Consider the following 22,785-nt stretch of genomic DNA (forward strand, 5'->3'; position numbering starts at 1 on the left):
CGACTTGCCTCCGAGTAGGCCGCATATTTGAGGTTGGCATCACGTGTGGATATTACCTTCGCATCTTTATCATGGCTTTCCTCAGCGTGTCACACCCTTCCTTTGTGAAGATTCTGGTGCAGACAGGGTTAGGAGAACTTATTTTCCACATTGCCATTTCATAGAGACATCTGGCCCATTAAAGTCCATTCTGGAATTTGAAAACTATTTTAAGGTGATGTACTTTATAAAACCTTGATAAGCTCTCTATGGACATTTCAGGCAGATAGATAGCAAATAACACTTTCAGTGAATTCACCACCAGATCAGGATAGGAAATTGTTACTGGTGGTGCTGGGTGGAATGCAAAGGGTTGCTACAGCTTGAGGAAGAAAGAAATGGTTTAACCTTGGGAATGTGCCAGTTGTATACGATTCTCATAGAAGCTTAGACTCTTAAAAGTGGAAGGCAGTTTGGACCCCCATCTTGTCCCACGTCCTGCCGTTTGTGTAGTTCCTTCTAGGATCTCCCTGCTGAATGATCATCCTATTTTTTTTTTTTTTTTTTGAGATTAAACAGGCAAGTTTTATTATCAAATGTAACAATTCTACAAAAACTCAGTAGTATTGTAGTATTACTGCCTATCTTAAAGTCTTTCAGAGCATTGGGCAGACAGCTTCTTAAGGCAGCCAAGTATAAAGAACTATTTTTCTGATCTTAAGTGCCAGTTATCAATTTTCACACAAAATGTTTTTTCTTTTTTCTTTTTCCTACTGCAGTTAAAGGGCCATTGCTGTCAGTGAAGAGAGAATGTTTGGCTCTCCATTCAAGGTGTTAATCAAAGTAATGCAAAGTAAATAAAAATAGCAGCCACATAAATCTGCATGGCATTGCATCCAAGCTAAGGACAAAATGAGTAACTTAAAGAAACGTGCACTCAATCAAATCCTGTTTTCCCTTTGGAGTTACACGAGGCAGCAGTACTATCTAGCTAGTGTCTAATATTGCACTTTTGGAGCATAAACACAGCTAAACACATAGTGCGAAACACTGACAGCATCGGTACCTCTTCTCACCACATCAGTGTTTACCTCTCAGTCTAGCATGCTGACTATAACCCTACGCTTTTAAAAGTTTTAATTATTTGACAGTTAAGGCATTAGAGAAAAAAGGTTTCAGGCTATCTTAATATATACAAGCATTCACTTTAGTTAGTATATTGCTTTCTAGAATACACTGTTCAAATAGTCTCATTTTTGTGATATTAAAAACTATGGAATTTCTTATTAAAGTCCAAACCATCAATAATGGGAAAAGTACAATATAAAATAATACATATGAAGCCACAACATTCAGTTACAATTCAAACTAGAAATTACTAACTACACGTAGCTGCTTCATTTTTGGTTTTGCATTTTGGCCCCTAGTTCATTCTTATTTACAACTGATACCTGCTGAGAAAAAAATCCAACTTTTTAACTATGTATGTTTTGCAGTGGATGTGCCATTTCTTCTCATTTATTACAAGGTGTTTTTAAAATAGTTTTCAGTGGCTTTTAACTGTAAGACACTGTGATGGCTAAGAGACTAGGAAAATACTAGTTTTACTTCTTTTTCTAAGTTTGTGACTTAAGTATTCCAAGACCTTATTCTTGAGTTACTTAGGAAGAGCACGTGATTGTGCACAAGATAGGGAGATGGGGAGAAAAGAGTGTGAGCACACAAAAATGAAACTTCGATAACAAAGTTCCTGGTAGATGCTAGTGGAGTATATTTTCCCCCAAAGACTTAAAACTTAGGAAACATCTATGATGCCACGTTAGCTGGTAGTAATGGAGACACCCCATCTCAAATTCACATTTTAAATGCCTATTTGCAATCAGCAAGGAGCCAAGCATGCTGCTTGCAATAAGAATTTGGCTTCACTGGCTCACATTTTTCATTCCACCGAAAGATAGGGCACAGGCCCACTGTCCAATCATGTTTGCTGAAAATACTGCAGCCTGAGTGTAGACAAACTTCTCCTGAAGTTTCTAGAAGTTGTCTTATGTCTGAAGGTTTCAGGATCATCATACATCTTTCAAACACTTCTTTTCTGAGGATGGTCTAACTGCTGGGGCCCTTAAATACAAACCCATTCTTTGGATAGAGTCCTGGCCTGGTCATTTGTGTGTACAAGTCCATCCTCGGTTGCATACTGGGATAGTACGCTGTGTAGTTCATGAAGAGCTGGGTGCCCGCTGGGTAGTATGCTGTGGAGGGCTGCAGTGCTCGTGGATTCAAGAGCACAGGGGGCTGATAAATGGCAGCTTCAGTAGGAATAACTGCTGCAGGAGCTGGAAATGTGTAGGAGGGAGGAGACAGGCATGGTAACTTACATGGCGGTGGGGATAAGCCATTTCGATTTAAAGTGCCCCCCATTAACACAAAGTTCATCTCCTCAGCTGAACACTGAAAGACTTCAACATATCTGTCCTTCATGGTTTTTTTATGACACTTCTGTGCAGCCATAAATGCTCTGTCCGCAGACTTCATCTGGATAAAGGCATCTCCTGATGGGCGGCCCTGGTGATTCAATACCATGTGGACCCCATGAGTTCGAATATCAGTGGAAAATTCCCCCAGGAAGTCCAGGATATCCTCAATTGTGGCTGCATAGGGAAGACCTCGAAGGCGTATACAGTCTCTAATGTTTGTAGGGGGCACAAATTGCTGAGGTAGTACTGGAATAATGGGAGGGGTTGGAAGTGGAATGAGAGGGGCCGAGGAGAATCGATTCAGCACCTGCTGAACTTCAGCTGCTGTGCTCCTGAAGAGTTCAATGTATCTTTTACCCAACAAGTCCTTATGCTTCCTCAATGCGTTCTGTGCATATTCCTCACAAGCAAAGAGGACAAAAGCATCCCCTGTTGGCCTACCATCTGGGTACGTAACAAAGAGGATGCCTTCCTTCCCCCCGGTGATGGGGCAGTGCTGTCCAAAGAAGGCCACCACTTCATCAGCTGTGGCCGTGAACGGGAGCCCCCGCATGCGGACAATGACTTGGTTTTCCTTGGAGAGAAATTGGGCTACCTCATTGGATGTACCACCAGCAATTTTAAGAAAGTCGTCACCTGTTGCTTTGTAAACCTCAATGTACCGGGTCCCCATGTGATGTTTATGCCTCTGGAGTGCTAGGTCTCTGTGCTCCTCACTCACAAATCTAACAAGAGCTTCTCCGTTCCTTCGACCCTGGGCATTCAGACAAAGTGCTGCACCTCCCTTGGCAATATTGAGTCCTTTGAAGAATCTTGCAATATCTTGATCCGAAGACTGCCATGGCAAACCTCGCGCCCTGACTACCGTGTTGTCATCAATAAGTTCCATCTTGCTGCAAGTGCCACTTTCAAATTTGTAATTTACTCTTTCTGGATCTGAAAACCTGTGATTATAACAGTCTGAAATCATTGCTAAAATTATATTTCCCATATCTTCAACTTGACAGGCTCCATACCGGGAGGCTGAACTATTCTTCTCAAAATTTAAATACTCTGTCATTGCTGCAACGTCCAGTTTATCAATATCAGGTGAACCAGGGCAACATTTCTTGAATTCTTTTCGAAGATCAAAAAAGGAATAGAAGCATTCAGGCAATAATACATTCTTCTTGGAAGCCTCAGGATGCAGGATTTGCCTGACATGAAGCTGCCCGTCAGTACAGAGACAGAAGGAGGTTCCTACCCCAATATTCAGTTCATTGCTCACTGACTGGTTAAACCGTCAGCACCCTGAAGCAGCCGGTTTTCAGGTCACCTCAATCCCAGTAAGAGGATTCCACCACTTCCACGGTGACCCAAAGAGCAGCCCCACACGTTCGGGCCTGCAAACCCTCCCCGCGCTAGGACCAAGGCTGATCATCCTATTTTTTATGAATAGCCTCAGTGCTGAAAAGTTCAGTCCCTCATAGTAGTGCCTTCATTTTTTAAAGTTTATGTACTTTTATTTATATATTAAGCAGAACTGATGAAGGCAGTTTAATCGATTGGATTTTATCTGTTCTGGCCAAAAATATATTGAAATTCCAACATGCGAAGAGTGCTTTTTCTTTTCTAAATATGTATAGAAAACTTGTGAGTGGTTTTGTGTATGTAATAGTATGGTGCTATTACTAATATCAACAATGAAATTGCCTTTTTTATTGGGATAAAATACATGTCACATAAAATTTACCATTTTAACCATTTTAAGTGACATAATTATAGGCACAGTGTTGTGCTCCTGTCCCCACTATTTTCCAAAATTTTTCATCACCCCAAACAGAAACTTTGTACCCTGTAAGTGATGATTTTTCATTTCTTCCTCCCCCTTGTCCCTGGTAACCTCTAATCTTTTTTCTGTCTCTATGAATTTGCCTATTCTAGATGTTTCATGTAAGTGCAAACATATAATAATTGTCCATTTGTGTCTGACTTCATTCATTTAGCATAATGTTTTCAAGGTTTATCCATGTCATAGCATATACCAGAACTTCGTTCCTTTTTATGGCTGAATAATATTCCATCAAATGTACATACTACATTTTGTTTTTCCATTTATCTATTGATAGACGCTTAGGTTATTTCTACCTCTTGGCTATTGCAAATAATCCTACATGAACATTGGTGAACAAGTAGCTGAGTCCCTGCTTTCCATTCCCTCAAGTATATACACCCAGCGGTGGAATTGCTGAGTCATGTATTTATGTGAATAAACAGTTTCCCCAACACTGTTATTGAACAGACTATTGTTTCTCCATTGTATATTCTTGGCATCTTTATACATGTGTGAGTTTAACTCTGGGCTCTCTATTCTGATCCATTGGTCTGTGTGTCTATCACTATGCCAGTATCACACTGTTTACTATAGCTTTGTGTATTTTGGAATTGTGATGCCTCCAGCTTTGTTCTTCTTTCTTAAGAGAGCTTTGGCTATTCTGGGTCTTTTGTGGTTCCATACAAATTTTTGGGTTCTTTTTTCTATTTCTATAAACAATGCCACTGGAATTTTGATGAGGGTAGCATTGAATCTGTAGACCTCTGTGGTTAGGTCTTTTCCTAAGTATGTTTTTTAATACTATTTTGAAAGGAATTGTTTTCTTACTTTCTTTTTTTGGATTGTTCACTGCTAGTGTATAGAAATACAATAGATTTTTGTGTGCTGATTTCGTATCTTGCACCTTTGCTGAATTCGTTTATTAGCTGTAACAGGTTTTTGTTAGGCCTTTTTAGGTAGAAGATCATATCATCTGTGGCTAGAGATAGTTTGGGTTCTTGCTTTCTGATGTGGATACGTTTTCTTTTTCTTTCCTAGTTGCTCTAGCTAGGACTTCCAGTACTATGTTGAATAGAAGTGGTAAGTGGGCATTCTCGTCTTGTTCCTGGTCTTAGAGGAAAATCTTTCAAACTTTCACCATTAAATGTGATGTTAGCTGTGGGCTTTTCATAAAACTTGAATAGTTCATATGACTGTTAGAATCAATTTTTAAATTTCTACAAAAAAGCCATTTGAGTTTTGATAGCAATTGCACTGAATTTGTGTGAGACTTCGGGTATGGATACCACATTTGGTAGTGCTATTATCTTAACAGTATTGTGTTTCTGTTCGTGAACATTGAATATCGTCCCATTTATTTTGGTCTTTAGTTTGTTTCAGCAATGTTTTGTAGTTTTCAGTGTGCAGTCTTACATCTCCTCAGTTAAAATTATTCCTAAATGTTTTATTATTTTTATATGGTTGTAAGTGGAATTATTTTCTTAATTTCCCTTTTTGGATTGCTTATTGCTAATGTAGAGGGAAAAAACCCTGATTTTTGTCTATTGATTTTGTATCCTGCAACTTTGCTGAATTTATTTATTAGCTACAACAGGATTTTTTCTGAATTCCTTAGGGTTTTTTAGTTATAAGATCATCTCATCTATGGATGGAGATAGTTTTACTTCTAATTTACTCTCCAAGTTGGACGCCTTTCATTTCTTTTTCTTACCTAATTCCTCTGGCTGCAACTTCTAATGCCATGTCAAATAGAAGTGATAAAGCAGATATCTTTGTCCTGTTCCTGATCTTAGGGCAAAAGCTTTGTCTTTGACCAGTGAGTATGATATTAGTTAAGGGTTTTTCATAAATGATCTTTATTGTGTTCAAGAAGTTTTATATCTTCTATTCCTAATTTATTGAGTATTTTTATCATGAAACAGTGTTAGACTTTGTCAAAAGCTTTTGTCTGTATTAATTGAGATGATCATGTGTTTTGTACATTGTATTAATGTGGTGTAGTGTACTGATTGATTTTCAGGCCCTGAACCACCCTTGAAATCCTAGAATAAATCCCACATGGTCAGGGCATATCATCTTTGTAATATGCTGCTTAGTTTCTTTTCCTAGTCTATTGCTAAGGATGTTTACATCAATATTCGTAAGGAATATTGGTCTATAGTTTTCTTGAAATGTCTTTGTCTGGTATCATAGTCATGCAGACCTCATAGAATAAGTAAGGAATTGTACCCTCCTCTTCAGTGTTTTTGGAAGAGTTTGAGAAGGATTGGCATTAATTCTTCTTTAAATGTTTGGTAGAATTCACAGTGATTACACCTGGCCCTGGGCTTTTCTTTGTTTTATTACTGATTAAATCTCTTTGTATGGGTCGATTCAGATCTCTTCTTGCGTCAGTTCTGGTAATTTGTGTTTTATCTAGGAATTTGTCCAGTTCATCTAGGTTATCCAGTTTTTGATCTACAGTTGTTCATAGCATTCTCTTATAATCCCTTTGTATATCTGTGAGCTTGGCAGTAATGTTAATGCATTCATTTTGTATATTTGCCATAGTTAGGGTGTTTTTGCCTGATTTTTACTAAAATCTGGATCTAGGAATCTCTTTGCTATTTGGTCCTGGATCTCACTGTATTTTCTTTACTTAGTTTAAGATAAAAATGTACTGCTGGTGGTGATAATAATAGCATCAATAATAGCTACTGTTTAGTAAATGCTTTCCATGTTCCAAGTACTATGTGTGAAACAGTTTACAAACATCATCTTACTTAATCGTACAACAACCCATGGGATAGATGTTACCATCCTATTCTGTCTGTTTTTAGGAAAACTAAAACACAATGCAATTGAGTCACTCACTAAGTTAGAATATCCAAAGATCTCAGAGCACGAAAAAAGAAGAAATTTCATCCTGCTTAGGTTAGTCCACTGCTTAGGAGTCCACAAAATTCACCAGACCTACAAAATGCACATTTTCTCTCATGTTTTGCCTCTAGGTACTTTATTTCTTTTTGTGGCTGATATTACCCATTGGCACAGGTTACTACAGGATTGTCTTGGGGTGGGGGAAGGAAGAATGTGAAAGGATGAAGTATTTGGGGGAAGAGATGATCTTTGAGGATAGCCTTTCACTGAGTGCTAGAGAAACAGATTATCCGGATAATTCACATTAAAACAAAAACTCGGGGAATTCCCTAGCGGTCTAGTTGTTAGGTCTCCATGCTTTTACTGCCAAGGGCATGGGTTCAATCCCTGGTCGGGGAACTAAGATCCTGCAAGTCATGCGGCACAGCTAAAAACAAACAAACAAAAAACTCGCAGTAATTAAAATTGGCCTCTATGGTGGGATTGACATGTACATATTGCTATATTTAAAATGGATAACCACCAAGGACCTACTGTATAGCACAAGGAACTCTACTCAATATTATGTAGCAGATAGCTTCCTCCACAAGAGGGCAGACAGCAGTATCAAGCAGTATCAGCAGTATTTCGTCTTGTGGAACTGAAAACCACAGCCACAGAAAGATAGAGAAAATGAAAAAGCAGAGGACTTTGTACCAGATGAAGGGACAGGATAAAGCCCCAGAAAAACAACTAAATGAAGAGGAGATAGGCACCCTACCAGAAAAAGAATTCAGAATAATGATAGTGAAGATGATCCAGGACTTTGAAAAAAGACTGGATGCAAAGATCGAAAAGTTTACCAAAGACCTAGAAGAATTAAAGAACAAACAAACAGAGATATGCAACACAATAATGGAAATGAAAAATACGCTAGAAGGAACCAATAGCAGATTAACTGAGGCAGAAGGGCGAATAAGTGACCTGGAAGACAGAATGGTGATAATCACTGATGCGGAAAAGAATAAAGAAAAAAGAATGAAAAGAACTGAAGACAGCCTAAGATACCTCTGGGACAATGTTAAATGCATCAACATTCGCATTATAGGGGTCCCAGAAGGAGACAAGAGAGAGAAAGGACCTGAGAAAATATTGGAAGAGATTACAGTTGAAAACTTCCCTCACATGGGAAAGGAAATAGCTACCCAAGTCCAGGAAGCACAGAGAGTCCTAGGCAGGATAAATCCAAGGAGAAACATGCCAAGACATATAGTAGTCAAATTGACAACAATTAAAGACAGAGAAATATTATTAAAAGCAACAAGGAAAAAAGGACAAATAATATACAAGGGAACTCCCATCAGGTTAACAGCTGATTTCTCAGCAGAAACTCTACAAGCCAGAAGGGAGTGGCATGATATATTTCAAGTGATGAAAGGGAAGAACCTACAACCAAGAATACTCTACCCAGCAAGGATCTCATTCAGATTTGACGGAGAAAGCAAAAGTTTTACAGACAAGCAACAGCTAAGAGAATTCAGCACCACCAAACCAGCCCTACAACAAATGCTAAAGGAACTTCTCTAAGCGGGAAACATAAGAGAAGAAAAGGACCTACAAAAACAAAAACAAAACAATTAAGAAAAATGGTACTAGGAACATACATATCGATAATTACCTTGAATGTAAATGGACTAAATGCACCACCCAGAAGACAAAGATTGGCTGAATGGATACAAAAACAAGACCCATATGTATGCTGTCTACAAGAGACCCACTTCAGACCTAGGGACACATACAGACTGAAAGTGAGGGGATGGAAAAAGATATTCCATGCAAATGAAAATCAAAAGGAAGCTGGAGTAGCAATACTCATATCAGATAAAATAGACTTTAAAATAAAAAATGTTACAAGAGACAAGAAAGGACATTACATAAAGATCAAGGGATCCATCCAAGAAGAGGAGATAACAATTATAAATATATATGCACCCAATATAGGGGCACCTCAATACATAAGGGAAATGCTAACAACTATGAAAGAGGAAATGCAAGGCAGAAATAGAGACACACGTGTAGAGAACAAACACATGGACACCAAGTGGGGAAAGTGGGGAGGGTTGGGGGGGCATGAATTGGGAGATTGGGATACCAAATTGTACACTCTAAATATATGCTGTTTATTGTCTGTTAACTGTATCTCAGTAAAAGTTCTTAAAAAAAAAATTATGTAGCAACCTAAGTGGGAAAAGATTTTGAAAAAGAATAGATACATGTATATGCATAACTGAATCACTTTGCTGTACATGTAAAACTATCACAACATTGTTAATCAACTATACTCCAATATAAAATAAAAAGTTTAAAAAAAGATATTTCAGGCAGGGCTGGATCAATGGGGAGACACTTTTCCCTAAAATAGCTATTTAGTTGCTTTATTTTATATATACAGAACAAAACTTAGAAGAGACCACCCAAATGTAGAGCAAGCTGAAAGGATATAAAAGAAAGAAGGAATAGACTTTTAATACCTTGGGGTTCTTTGTGTCATTCAGTTCACTTACTCTGTATTCTTTGAGACAAAATTTATTTTAGTAGGTAGGCCATAATTCATGATTTCAGTGGATGCACTAACATAAGGGAGAATGTACTCTTGTTTCCCTAGTCAACCAGGCATTAAACGAGGAAATGCAGAAGCGAGAGACCATTTCCACTGCTTTAATTCAAATCTGGATCATGTAAACCACAGTCTGAAAGAAGAGCATGAAGGCTGGTTCTGCTTTGTGCAGACCTTTTAAAAAGATGAAATAAGAAGTTCAGGGAGAAAAGATACCACCTTTCCAGAATTATATCAGACATATTCATCGTGGAAGGTCCAAAAAGGGTTCCTGGAACACAAACGATAGAACACATGATGGTCACTTCCCGCAATCCATTGTGGTTTCCAAGTCGCTCTCCATCAGCTGGGTAATACTGTTTAATCCCTTACGCTGATTTAAAATTCCATCAGAGGGAAGTAAGGTGTTTCTGTTCTGGAGATTTACTATGGTAAATGTATTACTGGATTAACTTTATCTTCACTATTACAGGGGTCTTTTAGGTGCTAATACAATTTTAAAATAAAATAAAACAAAAACTCTTCTATTTGAAAATGTGCTTTTCACATCTGAACTCATTTGTGATGTTTATTGAGTACTATTTGACATCTGAAAAGCCTAAACCTTGTCCTTTACTGGCAGAGCAGCCTTGCAATAAAAGAATTGGGCAGTCAAACCCTTAAATGATCTGGGATCAGTCTAGTATTAGGCCCAAATGAGATTTTCATTCTCACTCCTTTTGTGTATTCTAATTTTCTAATAATGAGCAAGATTGGCTGTTCTTAAACTTTGTTGCCACAGACGTCTTTGATCAAAAGAAATCTCACTTGTCGGTAAAAACAAAGTAAATGAAGGTGTTGGTCGAAAAAGGAGGAAAAATGTATCACTCTTCTTCTCCATAGAAAAAGGAGGGAAAATGTATCACTCTTCTTCTCCATAGAAAAAGGAAGGAAAATGTATCACTCTTCTTCTCCATAGAAAAAGGAGGGAAAATGTATCACTCTTCTTCTCCATAGAAAAAGGAGGGAAAATGTATCACTCTTCTTCTCCATAGAAAAAGGAGGGAAAATGTATCACTCTTCTTCTCCATAGAAAAAGGAGGGAAAATGTATCACTCTTCTTCTCCATAGAAAAAGGAGGGAAAATGTATCACTCTTCTTCTCCATAGAAAAAGGAGGGAAAACGTATCACTCTTCTTCTCCATAGAAAAAGGAGGGAAAATGTATCACTCTTCTTCTCCATAGAAAAAGGAGGGAAAATGTATCACTCTTCTTCTCCATAGAAAAAGGAGGGAAAATGTATCACTCTTCTTCTCCATAGAAAAAGGAGGGAAAATGTATCACTCTTCTTCTCCATAGAAAAAGGAGGGAAAATGTATCACTCTTCTTCTCCATAGAAAAAGGAGGGAAAATGTATCACTCTTCTTCTCCATAGAAAAAGGAGGGAAAATGTATCATCACTCTTCTTCTCCATAGAAAAAGGAGGGAAAATGTATCACTCTTCTTCTCCATAGAAAAAGGAGGGAAAATGTATCATCACTCTTCTTCTCCATAGAAAAAGGAGGGAAAATGTATCACTCTTCTTCTCCATAGAAGAAGGAGGGAAAATGTATCACTCTTCTTCTCCATAGAAAAAGGAGGGAAAATGTATCATCACTCTTCTTCTCCATAGAAAAAGGAGGGAAAATGTATCACTCTTCTTCTCCATAGAAGAAGGAGGGAAAATGTATCACTCTTCTTCTCCATAGAAAAAGGAGGGAAAATGTATCATCACTCTTCTTCTCCATAGAAAAAGGAGGGAAAATGTATCATCACTCTTCTTCTCCATAGAAAAAGGAGGGAAAATGTATCACTCTTCTTCTCCATAGAAGAAGGAGGGAAAATGTATCACTCTTCTTCTCCATAGAAAAAGGAGGGAAAATGTATCACTCTTCTTCTCCATAGAAAAAGGAGGGAAAATGTATCACTCTTCTTCTCCATAGAAGAAGGAGGGAAAATGTATCACTCTTCTTCTCCATAGAAAAAGGAAGGAAAATGTATCACTCTTCTTCTCCATAGAAAAAGGAGGGAAAATGTATCACTCTTCTTCTCCATAGAAAAAGGAGGGAAAATGTATCACTCTTCTTCTCCATAGAAGAAGGAGGGAAAATGTATCACTCTTCTTCTCCATAGAAAAAGGAAGGAAAATGTATCACTCTTCTTCTCCATAGAAAAAGGAGGGAAAATGTATCACTCTTCTTCTCCATAGAAAAAGGAGGGAAAATGTATCACTCTTCTTCTCCATAGAAAAAGGAGGGAAAATGTATCACTCTTCTTCTCCATAGAAGAAGGAGGGAAAATGTATCACTCTTCTTCTCCATAGAAAAAGGAGGGAAAATGTATCATCACTCTTCTTCTCCATAGAAAAAGGAGGGAAAATGTATCATCACTCTTCTTCTCCATAGAAAAAGGAGGGAAAATGTATCACTCTTCTTCTCCATAGAAGAAGGAGGGAAAATGTATCACTCTTCTTCTCCATAGAAAAAGGAGGGAAAATGTATCACTCTTCTTCTCCATAGAAAAAGGAGGGAAAATGTATCACTCTTCTTCTCCATAGAAGAAGGAGGGAAAATGTATCACTCTTCTTCTCCATAGAAGAAGGAGGGAAAATGTATCACTCTTCTTCTCCATAGAAGAAGGAGGGAAAATGTATCACTCTTCTTCTCCATAGAAAAAGGAGGGAAAATGTATCACTCTTCTTCTCCATAGAAGAAGGAGGGAAAATGTATCACTCTTCTTCTCCATAGAAAAAGGAGGGAAAATGTATCACTCTTCTTCTCCATAGAAGAAGGAGGGAAAATGTATCACTCTTCTTCTCCATAGAAGAAGGAGGGAAAATGTATCACTCTTCTTCTCCATAGAAAAAGGAGGGAAAATGTATCACTCTTCTTCTCCATAGAAGAAGGAGGGAAAATGTATCACTCTTCTTCTCCATAGAAAAAGGAGGGAAAATGTATCACTCTTCTTCTCCATAGAAGAAGGAGGGAAAATGTATCACTCTTCTTCTCCATAGAAAAAGGAGGGAAAATGTATCACTCTTCTTCTCCATAGAAGAAGGAGGGAAAATGTATCACTCTTCTTCTCCATAGAAGAAGGAAGGAAAATGTATCACTCTTCTTCTCCATAGAAAAAGGAGGGAAAATGTATCACTCTTCTTCTCCATAGAAAAAGGAGGGAAAATGTATCACTCTTCTTCTCCATAGAAAAAGGAGGGAAAATGTATCACTCTTCTTCTCCATAGAAGAAGGAGGGAAAATGTATCACTCTTCTTCTCCATAGAAGAAGGAGGGAAAATGTATCACTCTTCTTCTCCATAGAAAAAGGAGGGAAAATGTATCACTCTTCTTCTCCATAGAAGAAGGAGGGAAAATGTATCACTCTTCTTCTCCATAGAAAAAGGAGGGAAAATGTATCACTCTTCTTCTCCATAGAAGAAGGAGGGAAAATGTATCACTCTTCTTCTCCATAGAAGAAGGAAGGAAAATGTATCACTCTTCTTCTCCATAGAAAAAGGAGGGAAAATGTATCACTCTTCTTCTCCATAGAAGAAGGAGGGAAAATGTATCACTCTTCTTCTCCATAGAAGAAGGAGGGAAAATGTATCACTCTTCTTCTCCATAGAAGAAGGAGGGAAAATGTATCACTCTTCTTCTCCATAGAAAAAGGAGGGAAAATGTATCATCACTCTTCTTCTCCATAGAAAAAGGAGGGAAAATGTATCATCACTCTTCTTCTCCATAGAAAAAGGAGGGAAAATGTATCACTCTTCTTCTCCATAGAAGAAGGAGGGAAAATGTATCACTCTTCTTCTCCATAGAAAAAGGAGGGAAAATGTATCACTCTTCTTCTCCATAGAAAAAGGAGGGAAAATGTATCACTCTTCTTCTCCATAGAAGAAGGAGGGAAAATGTATCACTCTTCTTCTCCATAGAAAAAGGAAGGAAAATGTATCACTCTTCTTCTCCATAGAAAAAGGAGGGAAAATGTATCACTCTTCTTCTCCATAGAAAAAGGAGGGAAAATGTATCACTCTTCTTCTCCATAGAAGAAGGAGGGAAAATGTATCACTCTTCTTCTCCATAGAAAAAGGAGGGAAAATGTATCACTCTTCTTCTCCATAGAAGAAGGAGGGAAAATGTATCACTCTTCTTCTCCATAGAAAAAGGAGGGAAAATGTATCACTCTTCTTCTCCATAGAAGAAGGAGGGAAAATGTATCACTCTTCTTCTCCATAGAAGAAGGAGGGAAAATGTATCACTCTTCTTCTCCATAGAAGAAGGAGGGAAAATGTATCACTCTTCTTCTCCATAGAAGAAGGAGGGAAAATGTATCACTCTTCTTCTCCATAGAAAAAGGAGGGAAAATGTATCACTCTTCTTCTCCATAGAAGAAGGAGGGAAAATGTATCACTCTTCTTCTCCATAGAAAAAGGAGGGAAAATGTATCACTCTTCTTCTCCATAGAAGAAGGAGGGAAAATGTATCACTCTTCTTCTCCATAGAAAAAGGAGGGAAAATGTATCACTCTTCTTCTCCATAGAAGAAGGAGGGAAAATGTATCACTCTTCTTCTCCATAGAAGAAGGAAGGAAAATGTATCACTCTTCTTCTCCATAGAAAAAGGAGGGAAAATGTATCACTCTTCTTCTCCATAGAAAAAGGAGGGAAAATGTATCACTCTTCTTCTCCATAGAAAAAGGAGGGAAAATGTATCACTCTTCTTCTCCATAGAAGAAGGAGGGAAAATGTATCACTCTTCTTCTCCATAGAAGAAGGAGGGAAAATGTATCACTCTTCTTCTCCATAGAAAAAGGAGGGAAAATGTATCACTCTTCTTCTCCATAGAAGAAGGAGGGAAAATGTATCACTCTTCTTCTCCATAGAAAAAGGAGGGAAAATGTATCACTCTTCTTCTCCATAGAAGAAGGAGGGAAAATGTATCACTCTTCTTCTCCATAGAAGAAGGAAGGAAAATGTATCACTCTTCTTCTCCATAGAAAAAGGAGGGAAAATGTATCACTCTTCTTCTCCATAGAAAAAGGAGGGAAAATGTATCACTCTTCTTCTCCATAGAAAAAGGAGGGAAAATGTATCACTCTTCTTCTCCATAGAAAAAGGAGGGAAAATGTATCACTCTTCTTCTCCATAGAAGAAGGAGGGAAAATGTATCACTCTTCTTCTCCATAGAAGAAGGAGGGAAAATGTATCACTCTTCTTCTCCATAGAAAAAGGAGGGAAAATGTATCACTCTTCTTCTCCATAGAAGAAGGAGGGAAAATGTATCACTCTTCTTCTCCATAGAAAAAGGAGGGAAAATGTATCACTCTTCTTCTCCATAGAAGAAGGAGGGAAAATGTATCACTCTTCTTCTCCATAGAAGAAGGAAGGAAAATGTATCACTCTTCTTCTCCATAGAAAAAGGAGGGAAAATGTATCACTCTTCTTCTCCATAGAAGAAGGAGGGAAAATGTATCACTCTTCTTCTCCATAGAAAAAGGAGGGAAAATGTATCACTCTTCTTCTCCATAGAAGAAGGAAGGAAAATGTATCACTCTTCTTCTCCATAGAAAAAGGAGGGAAAATGTATCACTCTTCTTCTCCATAGAAAAAGGAGGGAAAATGTATCACTCTTCTTCTCCATAGAAAAAGGAGGGAAAATGTATCACTCTTCTTCTCCATAGAAGGAGGGAAAATGTATCACTCTTCTTCTCCATAGAAGAAGGAGGGAAAATGTATCACTCTTCTTCTCCATAGAAAAAGGAGGGAAAATGTATCACTCTTCTTCTCCATAGAAGAAGGAGGGAAAATGTATCACTCTTCTTCTCCATAGAAGAAGGAGGGAAAATGTATCACTCTTCTTCTCCATAGAAGAAGGAGGGAAAATGTATCACTCTTCTTCTCCATAGAAGAAGGAGGGAAAACGTATCACTCTTCTTCTCCATAGAAAAAGGAGGGAAAATGTATCACTCTTCTTCTCCATAGAAGAAGGAGGGAAAATGTATCCCTCTTCTTCTCCATCCCTCAACCCTTGAGGGGTTCCAAGGAGGACTTTGCAAGGTAGTTTTTGGTTCCATTATTGAAAAGCCTTCCATTGAAAGGAATTCAAATGCACAAATGCATTCCTATGATGATGATAATAATAATAATAATAATAATTCAAACAACACAGAAGAATAGAGACCCAAAAGGTACTCTTCCCCACTTCACCCTCCATTTCCCTGGCCAGAGGTCACTGCCATGAACAATTTTGTGAATCTTTTTTCTTTACTGAGAAATAAGTATATGTATTGCTAATTAATGTACAGTTTTAGAAAGATTTAAAAATATACATTCTGTGTGCATTTAAGTCCCATAAGAGTTTTTGTCTGTATTGTTCACGAGTTTATCTTGTGTCTAGAACAGAGCCTGACATATAAACCATCAATAAATGTTTGCTGGATTAGGGCCTGAATTATCCTGCAACTTATTTTTTGTGTTCAGCAATAGGTCTTAGAGTTCTTTCCATGTCAGCATATACAGAACCACCTTATCCGTTTTAAAGATTGCATTATATTTTATAGTAAGGATGTTCCAGAATTTATTTAACTCCTTTCCTATGGATGTAATTCTAGTCGTTTCTAATTTTCTACTATGTGTTGCTACAATGAATGTCCACATCGACGACTCTTTGTCATTTGTCAGGTACGTGTGCGAGTGCTTCTGTAGGATAGCTGCCTTGAAGTAGGGTTTCTGACCCAAAGGGTGTACACGTTCGGACTTCCTATAGGTAGAGCCCTGGATTTCTTTCTCTTCTCCTATCAAGTTGGAACAGAGACAGAATTTAGTTTGGGAATTTTTTATGGGCCATCATATGGGGGATGTCATCTCTACCCACAATCTATTTGCTAGAACCCAGTAACATGGTCTCTCAACTGCAAGAGAGAGTGGGAAATACTGTTAGCTGTGTGCCCAAGAGAAATGAAAAGATAGCTCGGTGAGCGTCTAGCATGTCTGCCACAGCAAGGAACGCTGAAAAATGCTGTTTCTGCATAATCACGTGCCCAGCTAAAAGCCAATTCCTGGGGAAGAAGGGACGTACTGATGTCGGTAAACAGCTCATCACCTGACACTGCTCTGTTGACCCTGAAGTTTGTAACCTCTGCTACGAATCATCTATAGGGCAATCCCTTCTATTTAAACCACATGGACCTTTCCCAAAATTTATATTTAACTGAATTTTAGATAAATCTAAGTGTGCTTCAGGTCAACAGGTTTTCATGTAACTGACCTGACAATGATTGACAGCACAAGATAGGTCTTTAAAAAAAAAAAAATTAGTAGCACCTGTTTGCTAGGAATTTCATGTGTTTAGTGATCAGAAGCTGAGACCTTATCATCTGTCTCCAGGTTGTCAAGCCACTTATCATGGCCTTTGAAATTTCTGTATTGGTGCTGACTGATAGGTAAACATCAGAGAGGTGTCTTATTGCCCTTTCAGTCCTCTTGGCCATTGATGATGGCCAGAGCACGGGGTTAGGCCCGCCTCTAGAATTCTGGCACTGGGAACTTAAGGTCTAAGATAGAAGGATATTTTTGAACCTCCTCCTCCATCTGATGTTGTCTCAGAATAATCCAGCCAGAGTGAACCCTCAGGGTGATTTCTGTTTATTTGTACTGTCCTTCGCGCAAAGGGAAAGCTGTCTGTGGCTTTCACGATGCTGAGAAGAGAGCCCTGTGGAGCATGGCTGGCCCGTGATGCATACGTACACTCAGATTTTGATCAACAAGGAATGCCATTGTCCATAGGGGGCTTTGCTTTCTTCTGTGAAGGTAAACAAACAGATTGCTCTCAGTAGGCGAAGTTTGGTAGAGAGCAGCAAATCCCCTGTACAACTGCTCCTGCCTCACTGAGCTGTGTCTGGTCCCCCAGACACACTCTACTTTCCCGACTCCTGCTTGTGCTGACGCGCCTTCCTGACACCAGGTCCCATGCCTTTTGAAGTCCCGGCTCAAGTGACACCTCCTGTGTGTTGATACCCCCCACGGCACACAGCAGGTTTACTTGCCCCCTCTGCTCTGACCCACTGCCCTTGGCATTTTTCTCTATAATGGTGCATTGTAATTTGGAAATACAGAGAAACATAAAAGGAGGAAAATTAAAGTCACTGTTACCACACCACCTAGTAACTTCTATTAATATTTGGTATGCACCTTTCTAATATATTTAAGTATGTTTCTAGGTTCCATATATCAAGTATGTTTCTATACAAACATATATTTACGTATAAATGTAAATATATATATATAGCATATATACTATACAACACTGTATTTTATACAGTTTTTACTTAACAGTACACTGTGAACAACTTCATATGTCATTAAGAATTTTTCTAAATTACAATAAGTTTTTCAGTATTCTCTTATACCTAGGATAATTTTAAAATTATTCTCCATACTTTTACATCTAGGTTGCTTCTTATGTTTGTTTTGTTTTGTTTTGTTTTTTGGCTAGTATACATAATGCTATGGTAAACATCCTCTTGATAAATCTGCATACGCATCCCTGATTATTTTCTTAGTGTTAACTTTTAGAACTGGAATAACTAGGTCACAAACAAGAACGTGTACATTTCTAATGCTTTTGATGAGTTTTACTAGGCTTTATTATAACACTTAGCAGAATGAAATAATGATGTTTACATGTTTTTTAATCCCATTTGTCTGTAAATTCTTTCAGAACAAGGACTTGCTCATATTTGTATTTATATTGTCTGAAACAGCACCTGGCCTATAATAGCTGTCAATAAATATTGAATAATTGAATGGAGAGAAGAATTGGTGACATGGGGCTCGTGGCACTTGAAGTTTATCCATAAACGAATCCAGATCCTATTTAAAGCAATATTTCCCAAGGTGTGTTCTATGTCAGGAAATAGTGATTAACCTCAGTTATGGTCAACTGAAATCCTATCCACACAGTGCTTATGAGTCTAGTGATGGAGCTGGACAACACAGGTTAAATAAACAAAGAAGAAATAATTACAGTTTGTGATAAACACACAGGAAATAGACAGGGTACCGTCACAGAACAGTGCAAACGGCAGCCTGTATCAGCATCCCCTGGAGGCTTGTTAATACACAGATGGCTGCCTCCACCGCCCCCATCCGAGTTTCTGATTCAGCAGGTCTGGGGCAGGGCACAGCAACGTGCGTTTCTGGCAGGTTCCCAGGTGTTGCTGATGCTGTTGGTCCAGGCATCACACTTTTCGAACCACCGTGACAGGCAGGAACAGATGGATGGGGATTGGGGAGGTGGGGGGATGACTGTTTAGGTGGTTACAAAAGCTTTGTCTAAAGGGAAGATAGCTAAACTGAGACCTGAAGGAGGGGGGTGGGGGGCTGGAGGGGGCATAAAAAGTCTCCGAAACCATATTTCAGGTTGAGGCAAGAGCAGATGTCTAGACACAGGAAAGGCTGCTCATGTGGGAGCTGGGAGGAGGCCCGTAGGGCTGGAAGGTACTGAGGAAGAGAATGATGAAAGCTGAGGTCCAAGGGCTGGTCTCAGCAGCAGATGATGTTGGGCCTTCGAGGCCATGGGAGGGAGTTTGGATTTTATCTTAATGCCAACCGTCCTTGGAAAACCAACAAGGATTCTGAGCAGAGAAGGAAAGAGATGCCATTCATATGTTAAGGAGATCACTGTCTGTTGAGCGGAGAAAGGATGGAAAGTTAGCAGGAGTGGTGTAAAGAGACCAGATTTGGAGGCCATGACCACGGACTTGGGTGAGAGATGAGGTTGGCATGATCTAGAGAGTGACAGTGGAGATGGTAAGAAGGAGGGAATGAAGCTCTGTTTCAGCCACAAAAATGTTTGAGAAGCACTGGTTACTACAAATTTAGAATCAGTTTTTAACTGCTGGACTTTTCAGAGCTAAAATGAAAATGCTCATTGTGAATCCCTAGTGAGATATTTTCCCCCAGAGCTCCTCAGAAAGTAAAATGTCAGAGGACAAGAATAAAGATGCAGATGTAGAGAATGGACTTGAGGACACGGGGTTTGTGGGGGTGGGTGGCAAGGGCGAAGGGGAAGCTGGGACGAAGTGAGAGTAACATAGACATATTTACACTACCAACTGTAAAATAGATAGCCAGTGGGAAGTTGCTGTATAACAAAGGGAGATCAGCTCGATGATGGGTGATGCTTGAGAGGGCCAGGACAGGGAGGGTGGGAAGGAGTCACGGGAGGGAGGGGATATGGGGATATATGTATAAATACAGCTGATTCACTTTGGTGTACCTCAAAAACTGGCACAAGAGTGTAAAGCAATTATATTCCCAACAAGAGCTTAAAAAAAATGTCAGTGGGAGTTAATAGTTGAAGCTTCTATTTCAAAGTTTCTGGCCCTCTACTGGCCTCCATAGCAGGGTCATCCGGTCCAGTAGAAAGACTCACTCTTCATTCACATCCCACGTAAGAATGAGCTGCAGAGCAGGGTCGTGGGCAGTCATCACTCTCCTAGCTAAGGCTGGACACAGTCTTGGGAGCGTGATGCCATGGACCGTTGGCCCCTGGCAAAATGTGAAGTAAATGAAATGTGCTTATAGATTGGATGACTAAAGAGTCTGTGCGCGTTCTTTGGATTCCTTGAACAGGTAAGAATGGGGAGTGGGGGGGGGGGGGGCGTGTGAACCCAGTTTTGAGGATATGAAACCCTTTCAGACACTCTCACACACGCCTGTTTTGTGGTTGCCTCCTCACCCTAAACCTTTAGTAAAGTCTCCACATATGCAAAAAAGGAACTCAAGAATGCTACCTGAGATGTTTTGTACTGTTACTGTTTCTGCTAAGCTCTTCGTGGGTGCCATGGGGCAGGGGAGAGAGATGGGAACTTGGGCCAGGTGGGAGTTACTCCACAACTGTGTGTGTGTGTGTGTGTGTGTGTGTGCGCGCGCGTGTGTGTGTGTGTGTGTGTGTGTGTAACTTTGAGGATTTAACCTCTCTGAGCCTCAGGTTTGTCATTCAAAACCGGAAACAGTAGGACTCACCTCATGAAGTGCTTATGAGGATCAATGAAGTCATTCAGATAAAGAACTTAACACAATATTAGCTTTAATAATAGTTACTACTATTATTAGAAGGAATTAGGTGTTTTTCACCTCAGTTTTGGTCCGATGTTAACTTGGCTCTTTTCAGCTGCCTGAGGCCCCAGACCACTGGCTCACCTCTTACCCACCTTCGTTCACAGTTCTTCTTACAAGAGATGGTCTTTTACACAGAGTGATATCTCCGGGAAATGGTCGTTCCTCGAGCCACATGTTAATTTAGAGAAATTTTCTCTTATTTTTTCCCCAGGCATCTTATTTAAAAGTACTGGAGTGAATTTCCTTTTTTGGAATGGAACTTGATTATTTCCTTATCATCAGCAAAATACATCAAAGATGACAATATGTGGTAGAGCAACTTTTCGTGAGCTGATAGATTAGCAAAGACATCCTTCTGCATTTAAGTGAAGCACACATTTCAGAAAGTAGAATGAGGGCTTTTCAGGAGGGCTTTCCATTGGTTCATTCTTTTTTTTCTCATTATCAGTGACTTAATAATAATCATTTTCTTTAAAAAGAACATGTTTAGATACCACCATCTTAAAATAATTCTTTAATCACCAGATTATGACAAAGGAGAATCTGAAAAGATCTGTCCCAAACAGCTGGTCTAAACACTTTCCCAAGGTGACTCTCTGCTGGACTTGTAAGTTACAACATAAGAAATGGTGTGTGTCAGGGTGACTTAATTAGGTGACTTAATTAAAGTCTTTCTGATGTCTCTTTAGGAGAACTAATGAGTTTCTTTTACCAAGCTTGTTCCAAGCACTTCCTGAGATGCAAAATCTGAATTAATTATCTTCTCTATAAATCTGATGAGGAAACCAAGTTCTAAAAATAATGTGTGCAGTGCTGGAAGGATCTGGATGAAAGCATAGAAGCCAGCCTAGTGGATGTCGAGAAAGAGTGTGTGGTCTTGATATTTTCAAGTTGGGCTCAATCTAAATACTTTTTGCAATTTAGAGTAGTACAGATGTCATCAACAATAAGTCAGATGCCAACGTGAAGGCTTGGGGTCACTTCCTATCATGGAAAGTGTATGTTGTTCATTTCATGTTCTGGGTAGTGCTCTTTGGATACAGGTCTGACATGAAAACTCAGAGGAATAAAGAATAGAGAGTAAATTTACCTTATTTCTCTGATGCTGTTAGACCTCCTTATGAAGCTTTTCTAACCAGGATGGTAGTAATTCTGAAAATTATCGCAGTGCTATGAGGGAACACACACAATGCCTAGAGGTGGGTTTCCTGTGCTCACTCCTGCTAAGGAATGTACAAGCTTTCAGATGTCATACAAAAACTGTCTTTTAATTTATAAATGTGGGCGTTAGCAGGTAAACTGTGGTTATTCTTTATAACTGTGAGTCTAAGTGACCTTTTTAAAATTAATATTAAACTTTCTACAGCATATAAAAAATTCTTGAGACTTCCTTGGTGGTCAAGTGGTTAAGACTCCATGCTCCCATATGCAGGGGGCACAGGCTCAGTCCCTGGTCAGGGAACTAAGATCCCGCATACCATGTGATGTGGCCTAAATAAATAAATAAATAATAAAATTTAACAAAATTATTACCTATTTGGAACTTTAAAAGGACGTGAATTTGTTATAAAGTAGTGTATATGAGACACTTTTGATAACATCTGCTTACTCCTTCTGAAAGTTCTATTTCCCACTATGTATTTTCTATCAAGAGTTTAGTCATTGGCCTTATTAGCTCTTCTTACCTCTGAGAAGAATGGAATTCTTAATTGTGTCTCAATGAAATATGTAGCTAAATAATTTATTAATACTGTGCTAATAACTATGAAAATCTATTGATGGTTTAACTAAGGCAGAATACAAACACACACACAGACGTAAATCTTTTTTTTTCTCTTTTTCTTTAGAGGGATGGAGGTGTTAAAAGGCAGAATCCAACTGGATACATTTTAAAGATCTTAACAGGCTTTATGTAATGACT

At 38.9% G+C, this 22,785-nt stretch overlaps 2 protein-coding genes across 5 annotated transcripts in view; one reads left to right on the forward strand and one right to left on the reverse strand.

The window, feature by feature from the left end:
* The window catches only part of PPP2R2B (protein phosphatase 2 regulatory subunit Bbeta), a 470,158-nt gene that overhangs the window by 272,842 nt on the left and 174,531 nt on the right, over positions 1–22,785 (forward strand). The gene's annotated exons all lie outside the window — the stretch shown is intronic.
* Positions 529–3,734, reverse strand: LOC130851486 (epithelial splicing regulatory protein 1-like). Its single transcript, XM_057731882.1, has one exon. It carries the CDS (start codon positions 3,514–3,516, stop codon positions 2,086–2,088), a length of 1,431 nt encoding a protein of 476 aa, XP_057587865.1. The 5' UTR covers positions 3,517–3,734; the 3' UTR covers positions 529–2,085.

This window comes from Hippopotamus amphibius, chromosome 1 (assembly GCF_030028045.1).
Source record: "Hippopotamus amphibius kiboko isolate mHipAmp2 chromosome 1, mHipAmp2.hap2, whole genome shotgun sequence".
In the NCBI taxonomy this organism is placed as follows: domain Eukaryota; kingdom Metazoa; phylum Chordata; class Mammalia; order Artiodactyla; family Hippopotamidae; genus Hippopotamus; species Hippopotamus amphibius.